The sequence below is a fragment of the Synchiropus splendidus genome, chromosome 18, assembly GCF_027744825.2.
Source record: "Synchiropus splendidus isolate RoL2022-P1 chromosome 18, RoL_Sspl_1.0, whole genome shotgun sequence".
Classification (NCBI taxonomy): Eukaryota; Metazoa; Chordata; class Actinopteri; order Syngnathiformes; family Callionymidae; genus Synchiropus; species Synchiropus splendidus.
Window position 1 is genome coordinate 10,120,210 of NC_071351.1, and position 26,069 is coordinate 10,146,278.

Below are 26,069 nucleotides of genomic sequence, written 5' to 3' on the forward strand. Positions count from 1 at the left end.
TGATTGAAAAGAGGAGGCAAAGTAGTCTAGCATTGTTTATTTAAACCTGACCTGTTGTCTCCTTCAGTGTCACACTACCGGCTGTTCCCAAAGTCACTGGGTCAAGTCATCTCCAAATTTTCCATCCGTGAGCTGCACATTTCCTTCACGCAGGGATACTGGAGAACCATGCAATGGGGGCAGCCGTTCCTGCCATCTCCCCCTGGTGCAGAGCTCTGGGTCTGGTTCCAGGATTCCGTCACTGAGTGAGTTCTACCTCTCCCTTTGATTTCCTTTTAATTATTAGTGTTGTATCAGAGGTATACCCTATCCTATACAAATGTCTCCCGCAGTGTGGATGCTACGTGGAAGGAGCTGACCAATGTGTTATCTGGGATCTTCTGCGCCTCGTTGAACTTTATTGACTCCACAAACACAGTCCAGCCCAGTGCTGCATTCAAACCACTTGGTCTTGGAAACGGTAGTTTTGCTTTTCCATTTCAATTCTGTTTTATTTTCCAAGTTTGATAGTGAACTGTTGAAAGTAGATTTTCTTGGTGAATGCCTCCATCTAGTGGTCAATAACGCAACTCTACCCTTCATGAAATCTGAGCGTGTATGTCTAGAGTCGCACATAATGAGATTATTCGCTGCTCTATTAAACTGTGTCCGCAGCGGTTCTGCAGATGGGCAACCCACGTGAGTGAATAATATACAAATGGGTTGTCGACGTTGCAGAAAAATGTGTTGCACTTGCGCTGTTTACAGGCAAGTCAGCAACTTGAGAGTGGAATTACTGTATAGCAGCGTTGGGGCTATTTCACCGAAGAGAAATGTTATACTGAGTGTGTCGGTTAAATAAAGCTTATAACAGAAACTGAGATTCTTATAAACGAAATACTCAACCCCTATTTTGAATGTTGTGTGTATTTAAACTTGAATATTTAATTTAAGCGCTTTTTTCATGTTGAAATTGTTCCCTTGTGTTTCACATATTCAGTCACAGATCACAGTTTCCTTCGCTATGCCACGCTTCCACGTGAGATTGTGTGCACTGAAAATCTAACGCCTTGGAAGAAACTGTTGCCGTGTGGTTCCAAGGTATCTTCTTTTCATTTGAGTCGAAACAGTAAAGCGGATCGTGTCCAAAGCTGACTTGCTGTCGTCTTTTTCCAGGCTGGCCTCGCTGTCCTGCTCAAGTCCGAGAAAGTCTTCCACAGCAGCTTCCACTCTCAGGCGGTCCATGTCCGACCCGTGTGCCAAGACTTGGAGTGTAAGGCCACATCATTGGAGCTGAGGCAGACGCTCAATGTGGTGTTTGATCTACACACCTCTGGTCAGGGCAAACGAGGTACACCCTTGTTTTAAATCACCTTTGCTTTGTCCATTAACCCTTTTCATCATCATTACAAGCTATGAGGTGTCAGGTCCGACCCTATTTTTAGATCATGTTAAGAAGCTATAGACTGTATAAACAAGTAAGGTAGATCCAGTGTATTGTTTTCATGCCTTCTCACAGTGAAATGATTCATCCTGTATTCCTGCAGAGTGGTCTCTGTTCAAGATGTTTTCACGCACCCTCTCTGAAGCTTGTCCGCTGGCCTCGTCCAGTAAAATCTACGTGGACATCACAGAAAACCCAGAGGTGTCAATCATGTAACATGGTCTGCTTGAGCTGTGATGGTCTTCCTTACTAATGCTGGCGTGTCGTCTTTGAGGGCGAGCTGTTCGAGTTGAGTCCGGCGACTCCTCTGCTGAGTCAGACCGTGGTCCTCGGGGATCGACGCACTTTCTCTGTCTACGATTTGACCCAACAGTCCACCTTCGGCTCCATGCGCTCCCTCAACATGGCTATTCGCTGGAAATCCAACGAAGGTTAGCTCGTACTTTCTGACTATCAACCTTCCTACAAATCAAATGTGTTTCATTTGTTTGTTTGTTTTTTCCCCTCCATGCCTTGTCAGGCAACATGCTGCGACCGCTGCTCCACGCCGAGCGCTACGTGGCTGGCTACGGGCTGCAGACGGGCGAGATCCACACAGTGATGTACAACCACCACCCCTACAGGTCGTTCTCGGTACTGCTGCTGGAATCAGTGCCGTGGTACCTTCGTTTGTACATCCACACACTCACAGTCACGAGCAAGGGCAAGATCAACACCCCGAGTGAGTCAGACTGCTTCTTCTCTCTAAGTTAATGAAGGACCATGAATAATTACCATTACGATGTGAGACAATGATGTAACTAAGTTGTTATAAAACTAATTTCATCGTGGTATTCACACCACGCTCTTTTGAACTTCATTTTCATATTATTGGTCGACCCACTTAAACTACAGACTCGCCCTTTTAATGAGTAGAATCCATTGACTGATGTTTGCTTGTGTTAGGGCATGAAACATTCAGTTGGTAAGAGGCAACAGTTGTGTTATGAAGGTCAAAAGATGCACATGGGATTGTGTGAATTAATTTGAATATCCTGGAAAAAGTTGACTATCTGGATTCATGTACAGCCTATACTTAGTCTACGCTAAACATTTTAGGTTACATCCACTACCAGCCCTCTAAGGACCGCCTGCGGCCTCACCTGCTAGAGATGCTCATCCAGCTCCCTCCGAACTCCAACACCGAGGTCACAGTGCAGTTCGAGAGAGCCCTGTTGAAGTGGACCGAGTACACACCTGACCCCAACCACGGCTTCTACGTGGGGTACGCTAAGATCACCGTGAAGGCCATGGGAAAGATTCTGAAAAACGCGGATGTTCTGTTTTTACAGATCTTCAGTAGTCAGCGCACTTGTGCCCAGCATCGTCGCCATGGATACCAATAACACTCAGGCTCGTCCACTTTTCGCCAGCTTGTAAGTGTTGGCCTCTGTTTGTTCTTCATACTCTGCCCAAGAACAGTTCAGCTATTTGTATTTCTTTGTTCTTGTTTTTCACGAGAAACCTCAGGTGAAAATGTCAGCCACATCTTTCTTTTGCATCCTATTCACCAAAGTCTCCTCCTCCAGTTTCCCTGTCAAGGAAGAGTCCAGCTACTTTGTCCGTGTCTACACGGAGCCTCTGCTGGTCAACCTGCCCACCCCAGACTTCAGCATGCCCTACAACGTCATCTGCTTGACTTGCACTGTGGTGGCGGTGGGCTACGGGTCGCTCTACAACCTGCTGACCCGCAGCTTCCAGGTGGAGGAGCCCAGCCCAAGCCTTGCCAAGAGGATTGCCAATGTCATCCGAAGGATGAGGGGCGTACCGCCGCTGTGAGTCCGCCGACAGTGACGGTAAATATTCTCAGGGAGCACATGTTTGATCACTTGCCGTGGGAATGACAAACGTCTGGGCTCTGGACATGAACAAATGAGGCTGTGAGGGATCACAGCGGGTGCGGGAGTTGGGAATGTTTTGAAGCCTTAACTGAATTGAATTTAGGGTCAACCAGGAAAGGTAGGAGCAATGTGAAGTCACTGATGGACCTGTTTTGCATTTTGTCAATTTGCTCAAATGTAAAAGGAAGAAACAAAATGAAGGTAATTGTCACCGAGTTACAGGAGCCAGGTCAGGTCTCCTCACTTTAAATGTAATGGCTGACCAATTTGGGGCGTCATGGGAAAGGAAAGAGATGAATTAATTTCCAAAATATAATTTTTTGTATGTGTTTTCCTCATTTTTCTCAATTTCTTTTTTTTTAATAGCACTTTATTTTTATTTTTTCAAACATTCTGGTTTCAACAATCTTGACTCACCCAAATACCGCGTCTTTCCATCTTTACTCGGGGTTCGTTGACCTGCTTTATCGCGGCAAGAATGTTCAAAAGAAATAGAAACGTTAATTTTACCTGAAGACACTCGGTGCATTGAAATTCATATTCCAATATTATGGTCTACACTCAACTATTTATTACAGTAATCATTCATTTTGAAAAACTAGGTGAAACCTGAAATCCGTTTTATTTATTTCGGGGAGATATTATCATGTGGAGGTCTGTACGCGGTGTTCCAGTAAATTCTGAGAGGAATTTAAATGTTTGTTTTCACAATAAACTGATGGTTTTGTTTAACATTTTGTCGACACACGCTTTTATCGCCGGCCATTCGAGAAGATTTTGCATGAGAGAGGCAAAACTGAAAATGATCTGTGTTTTTATTCAGCACGGTGCATGAATTGAGTGTTTAAAAACATCCCGTTTAATATTGAGTTGAAGTTAAATGTGGAGGTTTTGCAGAGATTCAGGTCGGAGGAAAGAGATCATGGAAGTAAAAAGCAAATGATCTTTAGTGTCGATCCTTGTGTCGAGAATCATGTCAGCAGAGCTCCGTGCAGGCGTGGCCACATGTGGTCTTGCAGCACTTCTGCTCCTCGGGACACTCGCCGTCGTGGTAGCAGAACTCGGCGCACATGTTTGTGGCCACTGGTGCCGGACAGCGACCAAGCTTCACTGGAGAAGTCAAACAAACACAAATCTGTTTTTACGCATTCATTTTTTTAACATTGTCTTTGAGTTGATTAAACAAAGGCATATTTTATACAGGAATATTCCAAAAATAAAATGTTGCAGATCTTGGTGTAAAAGTCCAGAAAATAATGTGAAAATGAAAGTTTTGCGATATTACTGTTGGAAGTACAATCACTAATCTCACATAAAATAGTATTTTTGATGCAATTTAAATTTCTAGTGCAACTAAGAATTGTGTTTAAAATTCATAAAATGCTTAGGAAATAATTATGACTGAATCTTCAAAAAATGACTAATAATAACAAATAATTTGCGAAATATTTATGTTCGTAAAAAGGTTTCACTAGCCCTTTTATCCCAATTTTGCATTTCTATTGTAAAATAAATCATAATTTTGTCTCTCCACTTCCTGGAGTCAAACCTTCTAGGTGTTTAACATGTGCTTTATGAGGGAATAATGATCATCCCATGTCAGGGATGAGTTCACCTTTGTACGGCACCATGCACTCATGTCCACATCCGTTCGAGCAGCATTTCTCGTTTCTGGGACAGTCGCTGTCATCGGAGCAGTATTCAGCGCACAATCCAAAACCCCATTTTCTGTCGGGACACTTGCCCACTTTGTCTGGAAGAGCAGCAGAAGTTGGATTTGTCTGCGCCTCTGTTCCTGAAACTACTCTACAGTCTCACCAAATGCAGCCGGAAGACAGACAGACTTGCTGTTATAGACACAGCATTTGTGGTTCCCGGGACAGTCGTCATCACACTTGCAGCCCGTCTGGGATGGCGCAACCTTCAGGAGGCGAGGGCAGCGACCTGGATTTGGATGAAGAGTCCTTTTGTTTTTGGCTGCTGCTGAAAACAAAACAAGAGTGGGAGGAAACAAACCTGTGGATCTCCTCAGGCCTCCTGCAGCAGCCTCAGCATGGAGGGACAGAAGTGCAGCGAGGAGCAGCAGACTGATGACTAAACCACGTCCTTCCATGTTCCCTCACTCAAGAATGTGTTCCTGTTTGGACAAATGTCCCAGAACATAACCTGCAGGCTGGCCCGGCCCAGCCCAGGATCCTGGGTCCTGCTGCCTGTCGAATTCATTCTGTTTCAATGTGAAGACAATAAACTACCATCTCTTGCGTTTGTTTTGAGAACCGAATGTGATGGGTACTGATCAATACAAATACACCTGATAATAATGAGGTACTATGAGTACACCTTGTAGTTACTGGTGCCGCATTGATGTTATTGATGCAGTGATAGTATAAGTCGATCATCTGTACTAGTTGTTGGGGGAGGTACGGGGGAGAACTTACTAGTGGTAGTGACAAAGGCCTGGGTGCAGTACTAGTATGATAATGAAGTACTAGTAATTAAAGATAGAGCAGTATCAGCACTGGTGGTGCTGTACCAGTGTCACATTTGAAGCATTTGGGGCGCTGAACAAGTAACAAGAGTCTGAGTACTTGTGAGGGCCCAGTAATTTAATAAACATTACTCGCCTCGGTAACTGTAATAACGGTGCAGTGCCTGTGTCACTGGTGAGGTGATAGTGGGGTCTGGGTACTGCACTAGTAATTCTACTAATTCTGAGCACAGCGTTGTCGATTGAGGACGTTTTAGAGGAGGCAGTATTACTAATCTAGGGAGCTGTGACTGTGTTAATAGTGAGTGCCACGAGTGGTCGTGTTTTGTGTTGCAGTACTGTTGTTAAAGTAGTTGTACAGGAAGTAGTCGTAGCTCAGGTTGCTGTATTCCTTGTTCCTGCTCCTACTGTACTTTTATCCGCAAGGTGGCGACATAGCCACACAAATGTAGTGTTACATATAGCGTTTTTATATATATAAAATAACCACCAGCACGATCTGAATGAAAAAAAAATATATATATTAAAAAAAAAACCTAATAATAATAATTATATATATATATATATATATATATATATATATATATATATATATATATATATATATATATATATATATATATATATACTTCTGTTATGGTGAAGCTATGCTAATATATTCCGTCTGGCTGTGATATGACCGGTAACCCCCTCACCCTGTACCCCAGGGTCCAGTGGGTCATTATTGTGGCGGCATGAGAAATAATTTTGGCCCCTGGGGACATAAAGGCTCCTGTGATTTACATATGGTGTGGTTGGTCTGCGGACACATGCAGAGCACATGTGTGCGTAAACAAGCTCATAATATTTTAACGATTTGATATATTATTGATGAGGTGTTCTGCCCGTAGAAACACCTCATTTGTGCTCCCTGCCTCCCCCCCCGTTCTCCCTCTTGTACTTGAAATTCACAGGTTTTCTCTGCATGTTCTGTTGCTCAAACTTGGACAACACAGATAAATAGCCCTCTGCATCTTGTTCATTGTTTCGAGACTGACCCCAAACAAGTGTGGCCGCTGCCCTTTGACCTCTGGCCCGTCCCCCGCACTCACTGGCGGATCAAATATTAACCCTCCGCTGACCTCAGAATGCTTGACTCAATCGTCGCATGATCCCGCAATTGAACATATGTAGCACTTTTAAGGGGAAGGGGAGTCGAAAATATCTGAAAGTGAAAGTCAAAATTCCAATCAATGGATTGTTTTTTAGAAGCAAGTCCATGACAAATCGGGTCTTCTTACTGTTTTGATCAGTAGAAATGTCTTTCTGTCAGTGGTAGAGCAGCTCAGTCATCAGAGGTTTGGAGTAGAGCAGCAGGTTCTCGACCCCCCGGTCCAGACATGAACCCATGTGAGTCAGGTTGAGCAGGGAGGGGCGACAATAACTCACCGATGATGTTTTGAAGTCCTGGTAATTGGTCTAACGACAAGCCTCTCCCTGTCCCCCCGTCCCCTCGCCTCCCGCGGGGGAGATGGCGGCCTCATGGGAAATGGGTAATGTATTCAGCTGCAGCCTTGGGAGAGAAATGAAAACGAATGTGGTGTAATAAAGGAGGGAAGATGAAGCGATTCTGTGATGATGCTCTCCACCGGACGAATAAATCAAAATAAAAGTAAAGCAGGTCACATGTGCTTGCGCGCTGCATGAGGATGCTCTCCTCATGAGAGTGGCAGGTCATTGTTGTGGGGTCACATGGAGATACGGGCAATTATGCTTGGATTTATTATGCTGCTGATCTATGTACCAATTTCCCTGTAAATCACACATGCATTGTTTGTTGTTCAATTGTTTTCTGGGTCAATAGGTGTATCAAATCCTGCTGGCATATTTATTATTTTAATTCATGTTCCTCTGTATTATTAAATTTGAAGCATTTGAAACTGACATTTTCATGTCTATTTTTGTTACTTTAAAAAAGAAATTGTTTGCTGCGACATTGTATTTTATGTCAATAATGTGTTGAATGTTTTACTTCAACTTGTAATTTTCTTCACAAAAAAATGAATTGTTTTACAAAACATAATCTTTCAATTTCTTTTTAACTCTTCTTCCATGTTTCCCTCAACAAACATATTTATAAAATAAACAAACAGAAATATAACAAAATAATAGCTAAATTTGGAAGTGTTTTAAATTGTTTTAAAAAATCAGCATATGATAATAGATTGTTTATTTTTTATTTTTGTCTATATTTAAGATCCAGCTTAGTTATTTATTTATTTGTATTTTCCCTTTTACTTATTGGTTTTCTTTTCATATCGAGATAATTTTCTCTCTAAAATCTAGACATCATTGTGCTCTTTTAAACTAATTATAATTCAGCCATAATTGTGTTGCAATGCTCCCCAAACAAATGCTAAATCAGCTATGTATTTAACCTCAGGTTGTATGAAGGTGTTATTTTCTGGTGTATACACGGACCAGGAAGTAAACACCATCACGGATCAACTGTAAGATGCAGTAGCCAAGTTCGCTTGTTGGGGGCGCTGTGTAGCCAAACTCATCGAGACGGCCTCATTACAGTATTATAGTGCGCTGGTGGTTATTATACAGAAGAGCCTTGAAACATTTAAGTCGCCTCCCTTTTACGTGTGATTTCATTCTAAGTCTTTACTTTAGTAAAGTAACAATATTTCAATCCACACCTGATGATGGAGTATCCCTTCGAAAAATAAAGAAGAGTAAACAATTGATGTTTCATAAGTATAAAAAAATAGACTTTCTTTTTCATTTTCTGGCTGAGAATTGTTTACTTGCTTCCTTCCTTCTCTCTTTCTTTTCATGTCCGTCTCATTTTATGAGCCATGAGTCAACACAGCACACGTAAATGATATTTCGACACAGAGAGGCATGAATAATGCATTTGAATTTACTTTTATGCCACAGTCAGACCCCTCTCCCCCTCCTCTTTTGTTTCCCTCCCCCCTGTATTTTCTTCTCTTCACTTCTTAGTCCACCCTCCTCTCTCTTCACAATTCATCCTCATCACAGCTCAACCTCATTTCTCCCCTCCATCATGGCAGAGCAGAGAATAACAGTGTACTGCAGTTTTTCTTATCAGCTTGCAGAAAACTCTTTAATATTGTGTCATTGAAACAAGCTCGAGGGTGTTAGTGGTTTGAGATACATGAAGTCTGGAGGGATTTAAATGGTTTGGACCCCTCAGATGGACCCCTTCATACGTTTGCGCCCGTTGACCGTTCACCGTCAGCTTCCCTATAAATCATCAATCTTCAGTAGAAACATGAGTATTGAAACTCTCAACTCATAAGAAGTTGTATTGGTTCATTGAGCTTTATTTTTTCACGCAGTCTAGTCCATAAATTAGCAGATCACCTGGCCTATCATCGGCTCTTGTGTTGAACAATGTGATTTAGACCGGATAAAATACTTTTACTAAAAAGTTAAAGTTTTGTATGTCATTTATTGTGAGAGAAAATACTTGTCTTGCCCAAGGGCACCATGACACCAACACGCATGTCCTTGGACTGTGGGAGGAAAACCCACGTGTACACAGGAGAACATGCACCATAACAAAACAATAACCCATGCACAGCAACGAACCCGCAATCTTCTTGCTGCCAGGTGACAAGTACATACAGCCACATTTAGAACACGTATTGCAGACATCAATTTGAATATTAAGATGGTAAATGGAACCCAAATATATTTATGAAAATGTTAATAATAATGTCTTTCAATTTTGGATCAAAGATGTGGGTAAATGAGGGTGGAGTTAAATGATAAGGTGTCATCGAAAGGCTGATGAGATGTTCATGAGCGAGAGTGGGTGTGTTATCTGCACAATACCCAGCTGTCATTTAGCCTTTTTATAGTGATGGGTTGGTGAGGTGTCATGAATATGAGGGCACTGTTTCATGAAACCTCATCTACCCATCACTAGCCTTGCACACCACGGTCGAGTGCCGTCCCTTACTCTGTTTTGCAGAACTTCTTTGTTCCGAATAACAACGAATAAAAGGGAAAACGATAATGCTGAGCTTATGTGAGACAAATATTTGAGCGAACAGTGAAACAGTCTTCCACTTTATCTTGGAGATTATCGTGCTGTTATCAAGCCTGTTGACCTTTGCCCATCTGTCACGTCCATTCTGTCCTCTCAGTTTCCAGCTTATTTTTGAGTTTCATCCTAGACGGGATTACTTGATGCATCAGCGCCGTTGCATTACAATAACATGAAGTAATGAAATGATGGTCGGGCTGTATTTGTTTCTTTATTTGTGTGCCATGAAGTGATTCTACAACGACTCCAATTGAGCTGTGTTCTATATTTAGACTCCATATTAACTAGATTCAGGACTTCAAAGCGTGTATTTAAACTTGGACTACATAAGTCCTGGCAGCAGCTGGCTCAGATAAAACTTTATCTTGTGATAGCACTTCCACTTATCTACTTACTTTTACACTTTTGACTAACACGCTCTCCATCCCGCGGGTGTGAAATCCTCCTGCTGAAAAACGGCAATCATGAAAGCAGGGATGAATAATCTGCATCGTCCACAGAGTGGCTCTTCATTCATAATTTACCGCGCCGAACAGCCCCCCACTCCCCCTCAGCTCCCCAGCCCATTACATCTGATGAAAGCCACTGACCTGAAAATAGCGAACGAGCTCCTTTAAGTGCAGAGTTGACAACATCCGCGTCCAAACTCTTCATGTTGCCCTGGAACATCAATAAACAAGCGGCGAGACTCGTATCACTCCTGCGTCACTCACATGATACTGGTCAGGGTTTGACTGACATGACTGTTGCCGCTGAATATATGAGGACATTGATCCTCAAATATTCTTCAAATCATGTAACTGTATTTGATTTCTAAAATCACATCTGTGTAGATCCCTGCAGCAGAGTCAGGGACGAGTCATCTTCGCTCCTTGATTTGAGTCATAGCAGAAACCACTTCTGCTCTCCACCTACAGATCTGCAGCTTCACCGGCATTAAACGCGGTCGGCTTTTTTCCCTCGGCGGCTCAGGGTTGATGCTACACACTACCTTGAGAGGAAACACAATTTAAATAACGTTTTTGACCTTTAGAACTGGATGATCGAAGTTTAAACTATTTCATAACGCCACTGTCTGTTCTATAGAAGAGCCTTGATTGACTATTAAGAGCCTATGTTTGTGGCTCTTTAAAGTGTTTGCTTCTGTGCCACTATAGAAAGAGGATGATGGCAACTGTCTCACGGAGTGGAAGGCCTATTTCTTCAACATTCTTCACCTCTACTGTCAAAACAGTTTAGTCAGAAGATGTTTGAGACATAGTTCTCTTGGGTCTGTCACATGTAGATGCATATTTTTTAATAGTAGTTTCCAGTGTGCGTGTGTCTTGGGTTTCTTCATGTGTCTTTACCGACTAGCATGTGCTTAGACTCATTCCCCTCCTACTTCAGAAGACATGTTCATTTTTATTTGTCTTGGAAGTGGTCCTCAAATGCTACTAGATTCATAACCACTGTTGCACTGTGGAGGAGTGTAAGGCACACAAATGTCAAGTGTAATTACTATGTATTAGGGGAAACTGAAGGAAACTTTCATTCGAATCTCAAATGAGCACAATTCAATTTCAAATGATGTTCTATATCTATATTCTCTCCACCTTGATTGACATCCAGATACAGTCATGTGGTCATGAAGTCATCTGACAGAGTTTTGTTTTGAACAGAACCGAGGCGAGACCTGCGTCCAGGGAGAGAAGCAATATAAGCTGGGAGGTGAGTAAAGTGTTTTATTTTAAATTTTTATTTATTTTATACATTCAATAAAAATACTATATGGAGTATATGTTTAATATATTTAAAATTGATTATAAAAAATGTATTATACAGTATATTATACACAGTAATTTTTAAAATACATTTTTTCATATGATGGAATCTTATTTCCAATTTTGTTTTGTGAAAGGTTATTGATCTTTTTGCATTTGTGTTTCATGCTAAAAATGGGGAAAAAATAGTGCTTTAAATTGAGTTATTAAAACTTCATTTATGAACTCATTGTTTGGGTTTTTTTAATGATTAATATTATGTTTATTTTTATATTTTATTCTTCCAGTTTGTTCACATGATATAAAATGAAATTATTTAAATAAATATTTAATAGAGTGAAAACACAATACAACTGTAAGTATGTTCAATATTATGGAAATAAAGAAGCTTCATATCTGTGAACACACAATAAAACTGAATTTAGATCAGTTTCTTCATGCAAGTTAAACATAAAAGCAGGGCAACCAAATATGTTTTAATTCTACAGTTCATTTGATCTTTCATTTTTCACAAGGCATAGTAAAACATCAAAGGAAACCTTCGATACATAACTTCCTTGCCAGCTCCAAAATAAACCGGATCTGAAGTCGTGCCGTCTAGTAAACCACTGCTCCAGTGACACTCACCCTCCCCCCGCCAGCCAATAAAACTGATTTGCTGTGGCATGTATTGTTTTGGAAAATAAATCAGTCGACTCTTTCCACTTCATGCACCCATGACATCATTTGTTTCCCCTCTTAACTCAATTATTGTCACTTAGTTCATCTGTATGCCAATGTGACCTGTAGCTACGACTCGCGAGGACACAGCGGCGCCTCCAGCTGGTGAGTTTGTCAAACTTAAACGCAAAGGAGAGCATTATCCTGCTCGTCGCTTCCCTCCCCTAGAAAATCTGCTTTAAGGTAATTGTGTCAAAAGAAGCAGGGAAAATGGTAATCCATTAAATTGTATTCGGCGTCTTCCGCCGCTTTTGTCGCTCAGAATGACACCACAGGATTTTTGGAAGGTGAATTATGGGTAATTGCCTGAGATCTTGAAGGCCCGACAAGTAATAACATGTAATGCTTCTGCTGATCAATGAAACCAGCTTTTTGATCCATAAAAAAAAATGCTACCTCCAACTGGAGTAACACTTTCCAGCTAGCTTAGTAATGTCATGCTATGAAGCTACGGCAATACAAATACTAAGATTTTTCAAATTAAATTGGCATCCTAAAGATACTTTGGAAAGAAAACATTGGATCAAAGTAGTGCCAACAGTTCAAAATAGAAGCATACAGTAAGATTGGTTGCCAACTAGCTATTAGTTTGGCTGTTGTTTTTAGCATTGTTAGCTCCAAACAAGAGCCAACATTTTGATTCTTCATGGGGCAAGACTTGATCATATCAAAGTAGCAGAAGTGGTAGACAATGAGTCTAGCTATATTTTACATTCTTATCATATCATACTCTGATGAGGATCTTATTTTCCAGAGAGCTGCTGTCTCAAAAAGAATATTCTAAATTCTGAGCTGTATGGCTACAATACAAATACTAAGATTTTTCAAATTAAATTGCCATCCTCAAGATACTTTGGAAAGAAAACATTGGATAAATGTAATACCAACAGTTCAGAATAGAGGTATACAGTAAGATTGTTTGCCAACTAGCTATTACTTAGGCTGTTGTTTTTAGCATTGTTAGCTCCAAACAACAGCCAACATTTTGATTCTTTATGGGGCAAGACTTGATCATATCAAAGTAGCAGAAGTAGTAGACAATGAGTCTCGCTATATTACCATGTTATATATTACCTTCTTATCAGATCATACAGCATCCTGTTTTCCAGAGAGCTACTGTCTCAAAAAGAATAAATTCTGAACCGTATGGCTGAATTTAAACTAGCTAGGAGTCAAAATAGTAAAAAAAAAAAAAACAGACACGTCTCATGAGAAGTGAAAGTACAATACTGGCAAATAATTGTTATTGAACATAACATTCGTCGTGCTGGAATTCTAGCTGGTGAAATCCACAAAACATACACGAGTCGGCAATTCATTCAGACAAATGCAGGACCTGGGAAATGCAAGATGGAATATAAACTGAAGAAGAAACAGTGGGTTTGAGTCGATTAGTTTTGATTCAACCCGGCGGCTCGGCTAAATAATTCATGATTAAACATGATAGCGCAGATGTTATTGAACACAACACTTCTGGAAAGGTCTTTGTTGTGTCAATTAGTTGATTAAGTATCATCTCCTCGTCTGTCGGGCCGAAAGCTGATCTCTTTTTAAACGGATTCATATTACAGTGATAGTGGGGAGGGGGGGAGCAAGCTAGGCACCATTTCATTTACATGTCAGCATATTTGACTGACAGTCGGCCTCCACTTGATCTGGCTTTTACTTTAATTACTTGCATTTCATTAAGTGTCGTCGTTCACGGCAGAATTTAATCGGCCGGGATTGAGACATTTCGGAAAACAAGTCAACAACAACAGTGCGTCGAACAAAACGTCAGACATGCAGGGTTCCCTCCTCGTGTGACTTGAGGATTAGTTAAACCTTTGTTTCACCTCCTTTAACGGCCACAGCTCTGAATATTATTGAGCGTGCGTGTCCTGCGTTGTTGGCTGTTCAGAAACCACAGCGTGGCGCTGCCACTTGTGTCGACATCCCTCCAACAACTTAACCTGAATGCTGTACTTCTCATTTTGATAATCTTGTTTCACCTCACTTTATAAGTTCATTATAACATTGTGAATTCTAATGTGCTGCTGTCATTTGCTTCACTACGATCCATGAATATATTCAGAATCCTTTCTTTATTTATATCATGCATTTCCGCTGTATTTAAAGTCTGTGATAGCCTGTTCAATTTTTTCAATACAAATATACATTTTCTATTTTGTTGGGTTTTTTTTACATTACATTTTGTTTTCCCCTGTTTTTGGAAAACACTTCGATGTGATGATATATGTATAATAATGCGACAAAGAAGTGTTAAATAAAATATAACATATAAATAATTCAAATAAAAGATATAGAGATTTTTAGGAAAATATCAAATGTATAGACTATTAATACTTGTTTTTATTCCATTGTTATTATGATTTGAAAACATTATCAGCATCATCCGTTTTCAGTGAAAAACATGAATAAGTAATAAATTATATTTATTAAAAGTTATTTCAATAATACATTTAAATGAAACTAGAATATATTTGTCCTTAAAAATAAATAAATAACATTACAATTTAAAAATACATACATTTTGTTAGTTTGATATTTCCACACAATTCATTTATTTTATTTTATTAAAATTTTATTTTTTGTATGTTACATTTTCAAATTGCATTCATCAAATAATTTTTGATGAAAAAAAAAACCCTGCTGTTGTGCTGTTGTCAGTTTCCCTTGTTATGAATGGCATTGCAAATCACCTCGCTGTCATGTGACCAGTATTATGTTGTTATTATCTATTGTGTTCTTGTGGCGTGTCAGCTCTTTTCCCTCCATGTTACCGCACTGCGGGCACTTTGGCAGGTGTAGAATAACATAAAACCAAAGTATATTGATCCCAGAGGAGGACGTTTGCTAACTATAGGCTGAAGTTGGAGATTTACCAGGTAACAAAATATGAGGATGCAATCGAGTGTCGACAGCTGAAAGGAAGTCAAACTAATCATCACATCCCGGAGAAAACAAAAGTCAGAACTGCACTGTGTGCTAATAGAACTCTGAAGTGAACAGGAGACATGAGGGGAAATGATTCTATATGCAGAGCAAGCGAGTGGGTGTTCATCCAGCAGATGGACGTCCCGATCTAAATGATATTCAGCTTATTCACAGGAAGAGTGACGGCTCATCACTGATGTGATAGTCTCGCTATTTGCATAAAGAAATCATATTGCAATGTGACCCCTCCCCCCACCACTACATGGCGGAACCAACACACCCATAATGCTTCAGTAACAAAAGACAACTGGAGATTTCAAGCAGAATCATTTGACTGCTATCGAGGCGCAGGTTATTCCTTAAAGCAACAGGAGATGGCTCCTCATCTTCGACCGACTTAATACTTCTCTTTAGTCTTGCATCAGCTTTCCATTGACTAACTCGATAGTGAGATCCTCAGTTTGAACTGTTCTGCATGTGTGAGACATGAATGAGCTTAATTGAGAGTGTTGCTTCAAATGTTTATCAGAAAATTGAAAGCAAGAGGAATAACAGTCACAACACCCACCATGAAGCCGAGCAGAGCTTATCACCGTAGCCTGTCAGGAATAAAAGACAGTTTTAATGTTTTACTCTTAAATGTAATTGAACCATAATAAACAACGTGGCTGCTGTTTCCTCTATACTTTCCCAACGTCTGTTCACAACAATATTTCCAGTTTCCTTCACCATCTGTGGGAATGTGATACCTTTCTATAGCTGAGTGAAAGAAGAGTGGTGGTGGGGGGAGTGGTATTCTCTAATCCCAGAATCCCTCACATCGAATCATGCAAATTTGGTGCACTTTGAAGCCAATCCAGCTCGTACCATATGCAGAGTGAAAACAACAATCTATTATGCATGCATTGCACCGAGCTTATGGTAATGTTATTTCTCTGCCATTCCTGTAAAAGTCAAAACTGCAGAAGCTCAATGTATCTAAAGTTTCTTTCTAAAATAACGTTTTGCGTTCGGAGAAATCCAGCGGTGTCAACTTGTGTATAAGAGGTGGCATTTTCACCCCGTGTCTTGATTCCCTGTGTCAAAAGTGGCTCAACAATTCAGAGCTTTTGCTTTCGAGGTCTGTTTGTGACAGCAACTTGTGGCTGATAAGACTTCTCTCCTGAAGTTCTGATTTCCCTCTTCATCCTTTATTTATTCCATGGCTGCTCCTGATCGTGTCCATCTCTTGGATGTTGACATGTCTTTGTTTACTACCTTACTTGTGTCGTCTGTTTGTTTGGGTTTGTCTAGGTCTCAGCCACAAAACGCTTCAGTCTTGTTTCAAGTGAGTGGCGTGGTATTTCCTCAGCCTCGTCCTTCTTCACCACCTCTTCCTCATGACTGCTTCTGAGGAGTTGAAGTTTTGATAACCTCTGTCTGTGACCGCATTTTCATGGTAGTTGAGAAAAACAAATTATTGCCTTAGTTTGGTCTCACATGTCCGTAGTCTTTGCTGACATTGAACATCGAATGTTCTCCGCCTTTGTCTTCTCCGGTCTTCAACTGGTGATTGTCAACTGCTGGTTCCCAAAAGTGCCTCTTTCATTTTATTTCACAATCATTTCACTTACTCCGCTAGTTGTATTCAAATTTGTTTCTTTGTTTTTGTTTTCAGTTTTGTTTGTTTGTTTCATTTTTTGGGGCCATGGCTTGTAATTTTGGGATCCAAAAGCAGGACAAGTTGAGAACCACAGGTCTCTCTTGGTTTTGTTTTGGTCTTCAAGGCACTTTGGAAGTGGTTGCTAATATTACTAGTTTTCTTTCATCCTTCATCCTTAATAGTGCTGGAAAACTGTTGTGCTCAACTGGTTTTGTTTACAGATTCTGACAGTAACTCTTGCCAGTGTGACTTCTGATGCGACTGTAGCAAAACACAAGCGTTTGTACAAACGTTGTGTGCGATTGTTACTGGCAACAAATCCCGTGGAGTTAAACACCAACTTTTACTAATCAGGTGTGAGCTAAGGCCTCTGCATCTCCACACACTCCAGAGGGTTGTGCGATCTAACAAGCCAAAAATGTGTCAGCGGTCTTTGTTGCTCCGTGTTGACGGCTGCATTAGGAGCGCAACGTCAATGATATTTCCATTTGTTGGATGGATAATTAGAGCCCACGACATGCCAAGAATGATTCTCCATCTTGGCTCATCCTAATTTGTGGGAGGAATCATGCAAAGTGTAATTGGCAAGAGGAGACGTGAGTGGTGTCTCCCGAGCTGCTCGGCGCTTTGTTACAACATTCACTGGTTAATGAAGCCACAGCCAGTCACTCGATTGTGTTGTTGATTCAGACTGAAAAGACCATGCGAACAGCCTGATCAGTCCAGAAGAATTAGTTTCCGTCTCTCTATGAATGGAAGACTTTGGCTAAATAGAGATTTAGCATGAATGAACGGTGTTATATTATGGGATGTTAATGTCGTTGTAGGGCAGCCATAGAAACTGACCGGCCTGCTCTAATGAAGTGGTCGACTGAAACTACAAACATTTAAGCACAAGAACAAGAATAAAATGAATAAAAAACATGGCATTAAAGGCACACTGAAGTGCTGAACAAGCATTTGCTGAATTAGCGAATGCTACTGCTCATGATGCGCAGATGAGGTTTCATGAAACAGTGTCCTGATTTTCTGAGGCCACCGGATGGCACTGTCTGCTGTAAAATGTTTCAATGAAACTGCACATCATTTTTAAACCAAGTGCCATCTAGTGGCCTAACGCTGTTTCATGATGCCTCATTGACACATTACAAGCTACTGCCATACTTGACTAGACACTGGGATTAAACATACTTAAAATATAGTGCTAACATAGAGCCTTCAATACAGAACAGGTGAATGGAGTGGTTTTTAGCATTGGTCCCTCGTCCACTGTGACTGAGCACTGGACGGGCGACCTTCCTTTAACCCTGTGATTGAACTCTGACTCCATCCTGGGAGATCTAGAGCTTTGGTATTATGAGGCGACAGCTCAGAGGTGTATGTACAGCAATACACGCACCTACACAGGAGCCTTCGCACTCACATTATAAAGCCACAGGATTGGGGGAATAAAGCAGTTGACCTACTGTTGAGAGTGAGTGTAGCTCGGCAGGAGTGGCTGCATAACACACAGGATGAGAGACGGGACGTGGGGCGGCTTTATCACTCAAACTGGCCTGCTGGAGTCCAGCTCTCCCTGACTCCCGGTTATTCTACGCCAGTGGAGCATTGATTTTCCACACTGTTAGCTCACATTATTCCCTCTTCCCTCAGAGGAAAATTGCCCAGATGAAAAAAAAGGACTCCCTGTGATCGATTGGTCCGCTGCTGCTGAATTCAGGTTACAAGCTGAGGGAGATGAGGGGCGAAGAAGAGGGCGGAGGGCGGCCATGGAGCCTCAGAGATGTAGACACTGAAAACTAATATGAATGCATCGTATAATTAATAGTTATTCATCCTGACCTTGGTCATTAGCTCAGTAGTTTGGAACCTCACAGACATGATAAAAGTATTGTTACGTCCATTCGAGTCCTTATTGTGGTGAGATCTTACTGTAAAGCCTGACATTTATTTTTAAATAATAACCTTATGATGAATGTAAGTCCTCTCCACTTCCACTTCCTTCCAACTCTGTTTCCTCAGCTCTGGAAGAAGAGTGCATGACGGCAGAATGAAAATAGCCTCTGACATCAACAGCCTTTTATTAATAATGAATATGCCTCTCCTTCTCAGCCTCCGCTTGTTTTAAGGAAACATATTTGCAATAATGTTAGTGTCTTCTTCGCCGTCCTGTCTTTGCCTCCAAACCCATTACACGCATGATGATGCACAAGAAGGAATCTTCTTCGTGATATATGCAGCGTTGCTTATATTCCGGGGTGAGGGTGTGAAAGCGTTAATGGAGGTTCAGGAATGAAAATGTTCCTTCTTGCTGTTGTCTCAGAAGAAATGGTTTTGCTAATAAATTGACATTTTTATGGAGCTATTTTAAATACCATTTGAAATAGCTTAAATAGAGCAGATGTTTTGTGGGTGTGACTTACAGAGTCCCACCTCATGGGTCTGAGTCACAAAGACACTCTCTCGACCCGACATCATAATTTAGTGCGTCCAATCCCAACAGCTTAAAATAAAAAAATAAATCAATGTTTAATTTGTTCCCTTTAAGAACCAGATAATTCAATATCAAAAATAAACAGCAAAAACTTTTATTTTCATCAGAACTCGACCCAATTCATGTATTATGTGTTTTATTTTTATTTTTATTTTTATTTTTATTTTTATTTTTATTTTTATTTTTATTTTTATTTTTGCTTGCATCTCAATCCATTCACTGTTGCAAGATGGCCCTGGTGGTAATGTCAGGACTGCAGACTTTTCCTCTGCCTGCTTTCATTCTCCCTTGATTCAAAGTGTGACGAAGTTGCTTCCTTGCCTCCTGAGTATCAGTCTAGAAGTTACGTTTCCTCTCAGCTGTGTCTTGTGTGTTAGTTTTTAAAGGTCTCCCATTTTGTAATTTAAAACGTAAATCTATGAAGTTTTGAGAGAGAATTTTCTTTCTCAGACACCCACTGCAACTGACTGTATGTAGCGCTTTGCATGGTGCACCCTGCCCATGATCTGTTTATCAGCCAAAAATATTTGCTTTCATACTCATCTCAAAGAGGCAATTCCGTTTTCTTTTGATTTTTATTTGGAGTCTGGAGCGTCTGATAAGCATTGTCACTTTAATTACATCAGAGTAAATATTTCATATTGGTCAAATCAGATCCTGCTGCTGCAACATTCTTGTAAATGGAATTTTATCTGTAGCTCGGGACCATTAGTGGCACTGAGTTGTGAGTCGGCCGAGAGGACGGTAATTAAGTCCGCTCAGCCGTGACTAAACATTTTTGACATTTTTTCTAGTCGGGAATGAACTGTCAGTGTGCAGAGAGAGTAACCATCTTGTCACTTAGTGTTTGTATGAGAATAGTAGCGGAAAGCTGCTGCATTTTCATATCAGACATCATCCTCAAGAAAAAGAAGGAATGAAATGCAGAAAAGCAGAAAATACTGTTCAAGTGTGTGTGTGTGTGTGTGAGCATTTTCTAAACTTATTTCACTTGTGATGGGAGCTGTAACGATTCTGTGTCAGGCTCGGCTAATGCAGAGAAAACTAGGCCATATTCGACTTTCCCTTGGATCTGATGGATCAAAGCTGTCAGAATCGCACATTAGCTTATAGTTATTTGGACCTTCAACCGCCAGTGTGTGGTTGCCGCTCGTGTGTGCGCCTCGGAACATTCATTAACGGCGACTAAAAGGACAATTTTGAGAAAACTAACTCCCTATTTGTCGCCGCTCCTCTTTAGCATTCAGATTTAATGAGTTATCGAAGACAAAATCCCGAGATAACAAGGTGACTTTGAACCTCCGTCGGCAGGATTTCCCTTAAGAAGAAGAAAACAAGCCGTGCCCTAATAGCTAATACAAGTATTCCATCAACTTTGCTATGCTTCAGCAAATTGAATAGCCCTGCTTTGGTTTTTTATGTTCCAGAAAATACATCACATTGATTGAAAGAAGCAATTACAATACCAGAGGGCGCTATTGATTTTCATAAAAGTGTGCTATTAGTTTAATTGGAGCCGGTTCGGTATGTCTCCCCTCGAAATATAGACAAAATAAAAACGCTGGAGTTTGCATAGTTGTTTTGATTTCCGGCTAAAATTCCATTTCCAGCGCAGCGTGACCTTTGTTCCCGATTAGCCTGCTCTTTTTTTTTTTCCTGCAATCATTTCTCCGCCGATTCAAAAGACATTTAATCAACGTCAGTACGACGGTAATGAATAAAGTCAACAGGAACATTAGAGGAAATTATTTTCAATGTCACATGTGAATTTAGTTCGGCCCAAAATGGATTGGATTTGTTCGGCGCAGTGGAAGTAAGAGCTTGCTGCGAGTAAACAGACTCAAAAAAAATGTGATTATTATGACTATTTCTTTTTTAGATTAGAGCTAAAATGTTTTCCTGCTCAGAAAACATTTATTTTCTCTCAGAATATGATGATGGATTGGTTAAAAACCGCAGCAGTGAGTGGCTTGGCTCATCGCAGTGCTGATTTCTGCCCATAATTCAAAGGCTTATATGTTGTTTTGCTTTGATTCGACGCAACTCAGGATCTGAGCGAGCTTTATAACCTCAGATTGATTGGGAGGCTGCAGCTGATGGAGCTGGATAAAGCCCCAAATTTGCTGAAAGTACCATATTAATTAAAGGTTTTCAAGGGTCACGAACATCCGTTTCTTCCCAAATGAGTTCTGTTGCCTTAAGAAGAGGATTTAACAGATGGAGCAAACTGTAACGGAGAGTCTCTGATCTTGGATTGGATTTCAGATAAGGCACAGAATTGTAGCCTTGATGTAGCAACCTCTCAACGTAATGGCGTCAGCAGTAGGGTTGCTATGGTTTGGCTGTGGCTTCTGTCAGGTGGCATCAGTGCCACGAAAATTACTGCAAGTTACAGTTGAAGTTGCTGGGAAGAAAATACTTTTTATCACATGCAACTACTCTCAAACCGCCCACCCCAATCTAAAACTGGTGTCCCAGCATGTAGTGCTGGATGTAAGGTTCCTCTGGTCTGCTATTTGTATGTTTTCATTCTCTGGTTGAGGTGGTGAATGACGGTGAATCAGTCATGTGGTCATATGTCTAGTGGCTGAAGTGGTGGGTTTTTTTCACCTAGTAAAAATTCCACCTTTGTAGAGTCTGCTACTGGGGTTGCGTACTGACTGAATATATGGAGTAAAAAAGTGGTTGTTCTTGTGTTATTTGAGTTGCATTGGATTGACTTAATTCTTTCTGGCTCAACTGTTTTTTCTAGTCGTCTTTAATTGAATTGGAAGTGCATTCATTTTTAGGCAACCCTGTTTTTTGGGGTTTTTTTTAGCACGCAAGCAGGTAATTCAGATAAACTATTTGTTAACTTTTTGGTTCTTAAACATGCCTGTTGGTGGCGCTGTTTGTGAAACTAGTGAGTACGAGGGGTGGTTATCGGTATCGGCCTGAATTGTGTCCAAAATGACTGGATCAGGTCTTGGATTTTTGTTTCAAGAACCTGTCTGATCCAATCCAAAGGTTGACTTTCGCATAGCATCCCCAAATGTACCGTAATTTCTGAACAACAAGCTGCTACATTTTTTCTCTTGGTCTGAACCCTGTGCCTTCTACAACAATGCATTCTATAGTCTGGAATTTGCCATATTTGGATTGAACAATGTTGCGTCAAACAGCCGTGTTGTACTCCTATGTATTCCTTAAAAGCATTGGGTTTTACTGTAATAAAGCCTAAGCTGTTTTGGGGTGCCAGTGTGAAGCAGTTGACATCCATATATGTTGTTCACACCTCTTTAAGTAACAAGTAGCAGGCATCGGATCAGCATCGCCTGATCCTCAAGGCAGTAGTATCGGTATCCGATGTGAAAAAGTGGCATCGAGCCATCTCTGGTTGCTCCTTCGTTTGTTTAAAAAAACATGCTTATGAGTTACAAATGAATTCCACTGACATCTATAAAGGGTGATAGAGTGAAGCAAGCTTTAAATCTGGCGCACCACGTGACCTAACATAAAGCAAATGAATAAAAACCACAGAGGCAGAAATGAGAGGAGAGAGAGCGAGAAAGAGAGAGAGGAGAGCAATACCCCCATAAAACCATCTCTGCTTTCAGTTCAAATAGGTCCAATCATCTCCATGACAACAGTGGTAATGGTAACATGGAAATATATTAATGTAAAACCATGGCAACGTTCTCCAATTGAATTAAGCAGCACCTGTGCACATTACAGAAGAAGATAAAAGACAAAAGCTTCTGCTTGCCAAGCAGCTGTGGCTTTCAGACCTTAAAAACCATCTATATTTCCTCAACGCCAGTTTCTGCGCAGCAAATTACCATGGAGATGAACGCTTCTCTGAGGGGGGGTGTCTGTTGTATTTGTGCAAACAGATGAGGAATTGAGATAATTATGTTTCCACTCTCTCTGTTGACTATTCATCTACGGCGTGGGATTAGCCGTGTGTGTTTTATCATTAAAAATATAACAACAAGGCAATCACACTGATGCGTAAAAGGGCAAACTTGGAACATTTCGCTCCGCTTCATCCACAGAGGGAAAGTGGTCGGCTTTTCTTTCAGCGAGAGCTGAAAAGAGAAAACATTATCTACATCACCATGCCATCAAAATCTGATGGATTTTATCCTGGCCCTCCCCCCACACCACTCTCTTTCTTCTCTCCCCCCATCGCTCCTGTTCACTGGTAATGTTGCGTTTTCTCACCGGTGAAAATGTGTTTCTGAGGACGGCAGAGAAGGACAGGGTGTGTCGCCGGGGTGGGGGGGTTCCTGCACCCCAAAGCAGATCCGGTATCAATCTGCCACGCAGGTCTCTTTCAGCAGTGGATTAATATGAGTCAGATTTGTTTATGTCCATCTACTTTCATTGAACTAGCAAGGCGATTCAAAAACAACACATTTAGTTCAAATAAAAGTCAATAAATTTCATGCTCAGAATGTCTTATTTCATATTTGTATTTCATTTAGTATCATATCTTATATATTGATCTACTAGTTTTGATAAAATCCAGCAAAATGTATTTATTATTATTTAGTTTTTCATCTTGTAACTAGAGCAATAAAGCCATGGCACTTTGAGGTTGAGGTCAATTGTGTGTGTGTGTGTGTGTATATATATATATATATATATATATATATATATATATAGCAAACAAAAGCATCTGTTTGCTTTTGTTCAGGGACGTTTTTTGCTACACAATGGCCAGGGTTACTTGAAATTCTTCATCCAAATATTTTCAAGACATTAAAAGAGCTTTAGTTTAAATAAGGTGATATAAAAACTTGAATACAGCCACTATCGTGATTTACTGTGCTGTTGTCAAACTGATGCAAAATATTTTGTTGTTTAAATGTATGTATGGGTCCAACATTTGAATCAGTAATATCTCAAATTCATTCAAATTGAAAAATGTGGCTTCTTGTGGCAAATATTGTTATACCATTAAACTGCGATTAATTGAGATCAATTAATCACATAAAATAAATAAATAAAAAAGCCCAGTAGTCAGAGGCAAAAATGTAAAGAGAAAAATTCCATTGGTCGCATGTAGCTTCCCCATCATTTCTTGCAGAAACTTCATTCGAAAATCTGTGTTATAAATAAACCTGTTCAAATGTTGTCTTGTCTTTGAGCGTCGGCTCCTGTTTTCCCACTCTGTGCTTTTGAAACAGCGCGAAAGAAAGCAAAACTTTATCTCACTAGAAACTGCTAGCGTTTGCAAATGTTGCCCTTTTTTAATGACTTGAATTCTCTGAGCCGAGCTCCTGCCGACTGCAATACATTCTCCTCCAAATGAGAGCTGAAATGCTATCGGCAATTAGATGAGTCTCTTGAATTTCCTTGAAATGAAGTGCTAAATGAAACGTGGTCAGACTGACAAGTCTGCCCTCTTTTTCACTTCTCTGCTTCTGCTTCGTCTTTCTCTCCAGCTCGCCACGCTGAGAAGATACGATATGACTCTTTTATTTATTGAGCCAAATCAAGCAATGTGAGCTGTGTTGAGATTATTTCACAGAGAAGATGAAGGCATGTGTTATTTTTTTTAAACTGCTTTTATTATTTGAAAAAAAAAATCATGTTCAGAATTATATTAATGATATTTATTAATATAAATAAGATGGATAGTACAATACAACCAAATGTATTAATTAAACACATGAATTAAATTTCATGGCTTTTATTTTGAAAGAAATAATGTGAAATTATTTTGAAGACCCATAGCTATAACGGAGTTGGTTGAAGCAGAAAATTTCACGCCTTCCTGTATGTGTCAGTAGTGAGCATCACAGTGGCCAAGCAGTTCCAGCGCCAAAACAAACATGGCACCTGTTGTGTTGTGTTTCATCCATGTCAATTTCATTGTCATGCATCACTAATATGCTCACCCTTCATTCGTGTGACGGTTGGATGGTCTGCATTATTTTTCTATTTCGTTTGTCAAATACATTTTTCATGTTAGAAGGGAACAATGACAGTCTCATTTGAGTGACTACTCGCCTTGACTCGCCTTTGCAAGTCACGAGTTGATGTGAAGATACGTGTGATTTATGAATTAACCCAGAGAAACATGTCACTGGGGGCGCACGTTCATGGTGTGCTATCGGATCTTGTTCACTCTGCTATTGAATGAAAAATGACAATCCGCAGAAAACACATATGAAACATTATCTTTCCTTCTGTTTGTCCTTCTAGATCTCATTGTTGACATTGCCAGATCTTCCTGCTGGTTCCCATGACCTGCTGGAACATGCAGGGTCAGGGTAACCTGGTACTAGAGGGGGGTTAACGGCCAGCAACACAGAACCAGAATTCTGAAACATACACTATTTTAGCGATATTTCCACTTCCTGCGTTCATATCTGTCTGTGTTTTCGTCATAATGTTGCAGCAAGGCCCTTGAATTAGTGCTCTGGGTTTGTATCGCAGCAGAGAGGTCCAAATGACACACAAACCAAACTGGGACATTGTGCGGAGCTTTTAAACCAGTCAGCACCATGTGATATCATCATACAAGAGAATATCATGACCTACTTCTGGCTTCTGCGTTTACAATACCGGCTTTTAGGTCACATCCCTGACTTGGATGTAAAAATATGAAAAATTCAAATGAAAAGGTTGTTGAACAACGATATGCGTTCAACAGCAGTGTTTATTTGATT

General features: G+C 40.4%; 2 protein-coding genes across 5 annotated transcripts in view; one reads left to right on the top strand and one right to left on the bottom strand.

The window, feature by feature from the left end:
- Positions 1–26,069, top strand: part of pigt (phosphatidylinositol glycan anchor biosynthesis, class T) — a 45,355-nt gene that overhangs the window by 19,067 nt on the left and 219 nt on the right. For 2 of the 4 annotated variants that reach the window (XM_053850324.1, XM_053850325.1), the window contains 10 exons: positions 68–245; positions 333–460; positions 980–1,080; positions 1,156–1,330; positions 1,527–1,624; positions 1,698–1,854; positions 1,944–2,144; positions 2,522–2,687; positions 2,755–2,838; positions 2,992–5,392. In XM_053850324.1, coding sequence (XP_053706299.1) covers positions 68–245; positions 333–460; positions 980–1,080; positions 1,156–1,330; positions 1,527–1,624; positions 1,698–1,854; positions 1,944–2,144; positions 2,522–2,687; positions 2,755–2,838; positions 2,992–3,241 — 1,538 coding nt within the window. In that variant the 3' untranslated portion in view covers positions 3,242–5,392. Of the gene's footprint in view, positions 1–67; positions 246–332; positions 461–979; positions 1,081–1,155; positions 1,331–1,526; positions 1,625–1,697; positions 1,855–1,943; positions 2,145–2,521; positions 2,688–2,754; positions 2,839–2,991; positions 5,393–11,515; positions 11,565–26,069 lie in introns of those variants that run through there. The other 2 variants (XR_008413015.1, XM_053850327.1) reach the window with 2 other exon arrangements.
- Positions 3,709–5,459, bottom strand: wfdc2 (WAP four-disulfide core domain 2). The gene is made up of 4 exons (XM_053850332.1): positions 5,320–5,459; positions 5,122–5,247; positions 4,919–5,056; positions 3,709–4,413 (listed from the first exon to the last, which is right to left on the bottom strand). The coding sequence occupies exons 1-4, from the start codon at positions 5,414–5,416 to the stop codon at positions 4,280–4,282; spliced, it is 495 nt and encodes a 164-aa protein (XP_053706307.1). The 5' UTR covers positions 5,417–5,459; the 3' UTR covers positions 3,709–4,279.

Bases quoted from the DNA above. Each gene is read 5' to 3' on its own strand.
- wfdc2 (XM_053850332.1), bottom strand. From the start codon at position 5,416: ATGGAAGGACGTGGTTTAGTCATCAGTCTGCTGCTCCTCGCTGCACTT. The intron at 5,057-5,121 runs GTGAGACTGTAG...CTGCTCTTCCAG, and splicing joins CTGTCTTCCGGCTGCATTTG to ACAAAGTGGGCAAGTGTCCC. The intron at 4,414-4,918 runs GTGAACTCATCC...TGACTTCTCCAG, and splicing joins GTGCATGGTGCCGTACAAAG to TGAAGCTTGGTCGCTGTCCG.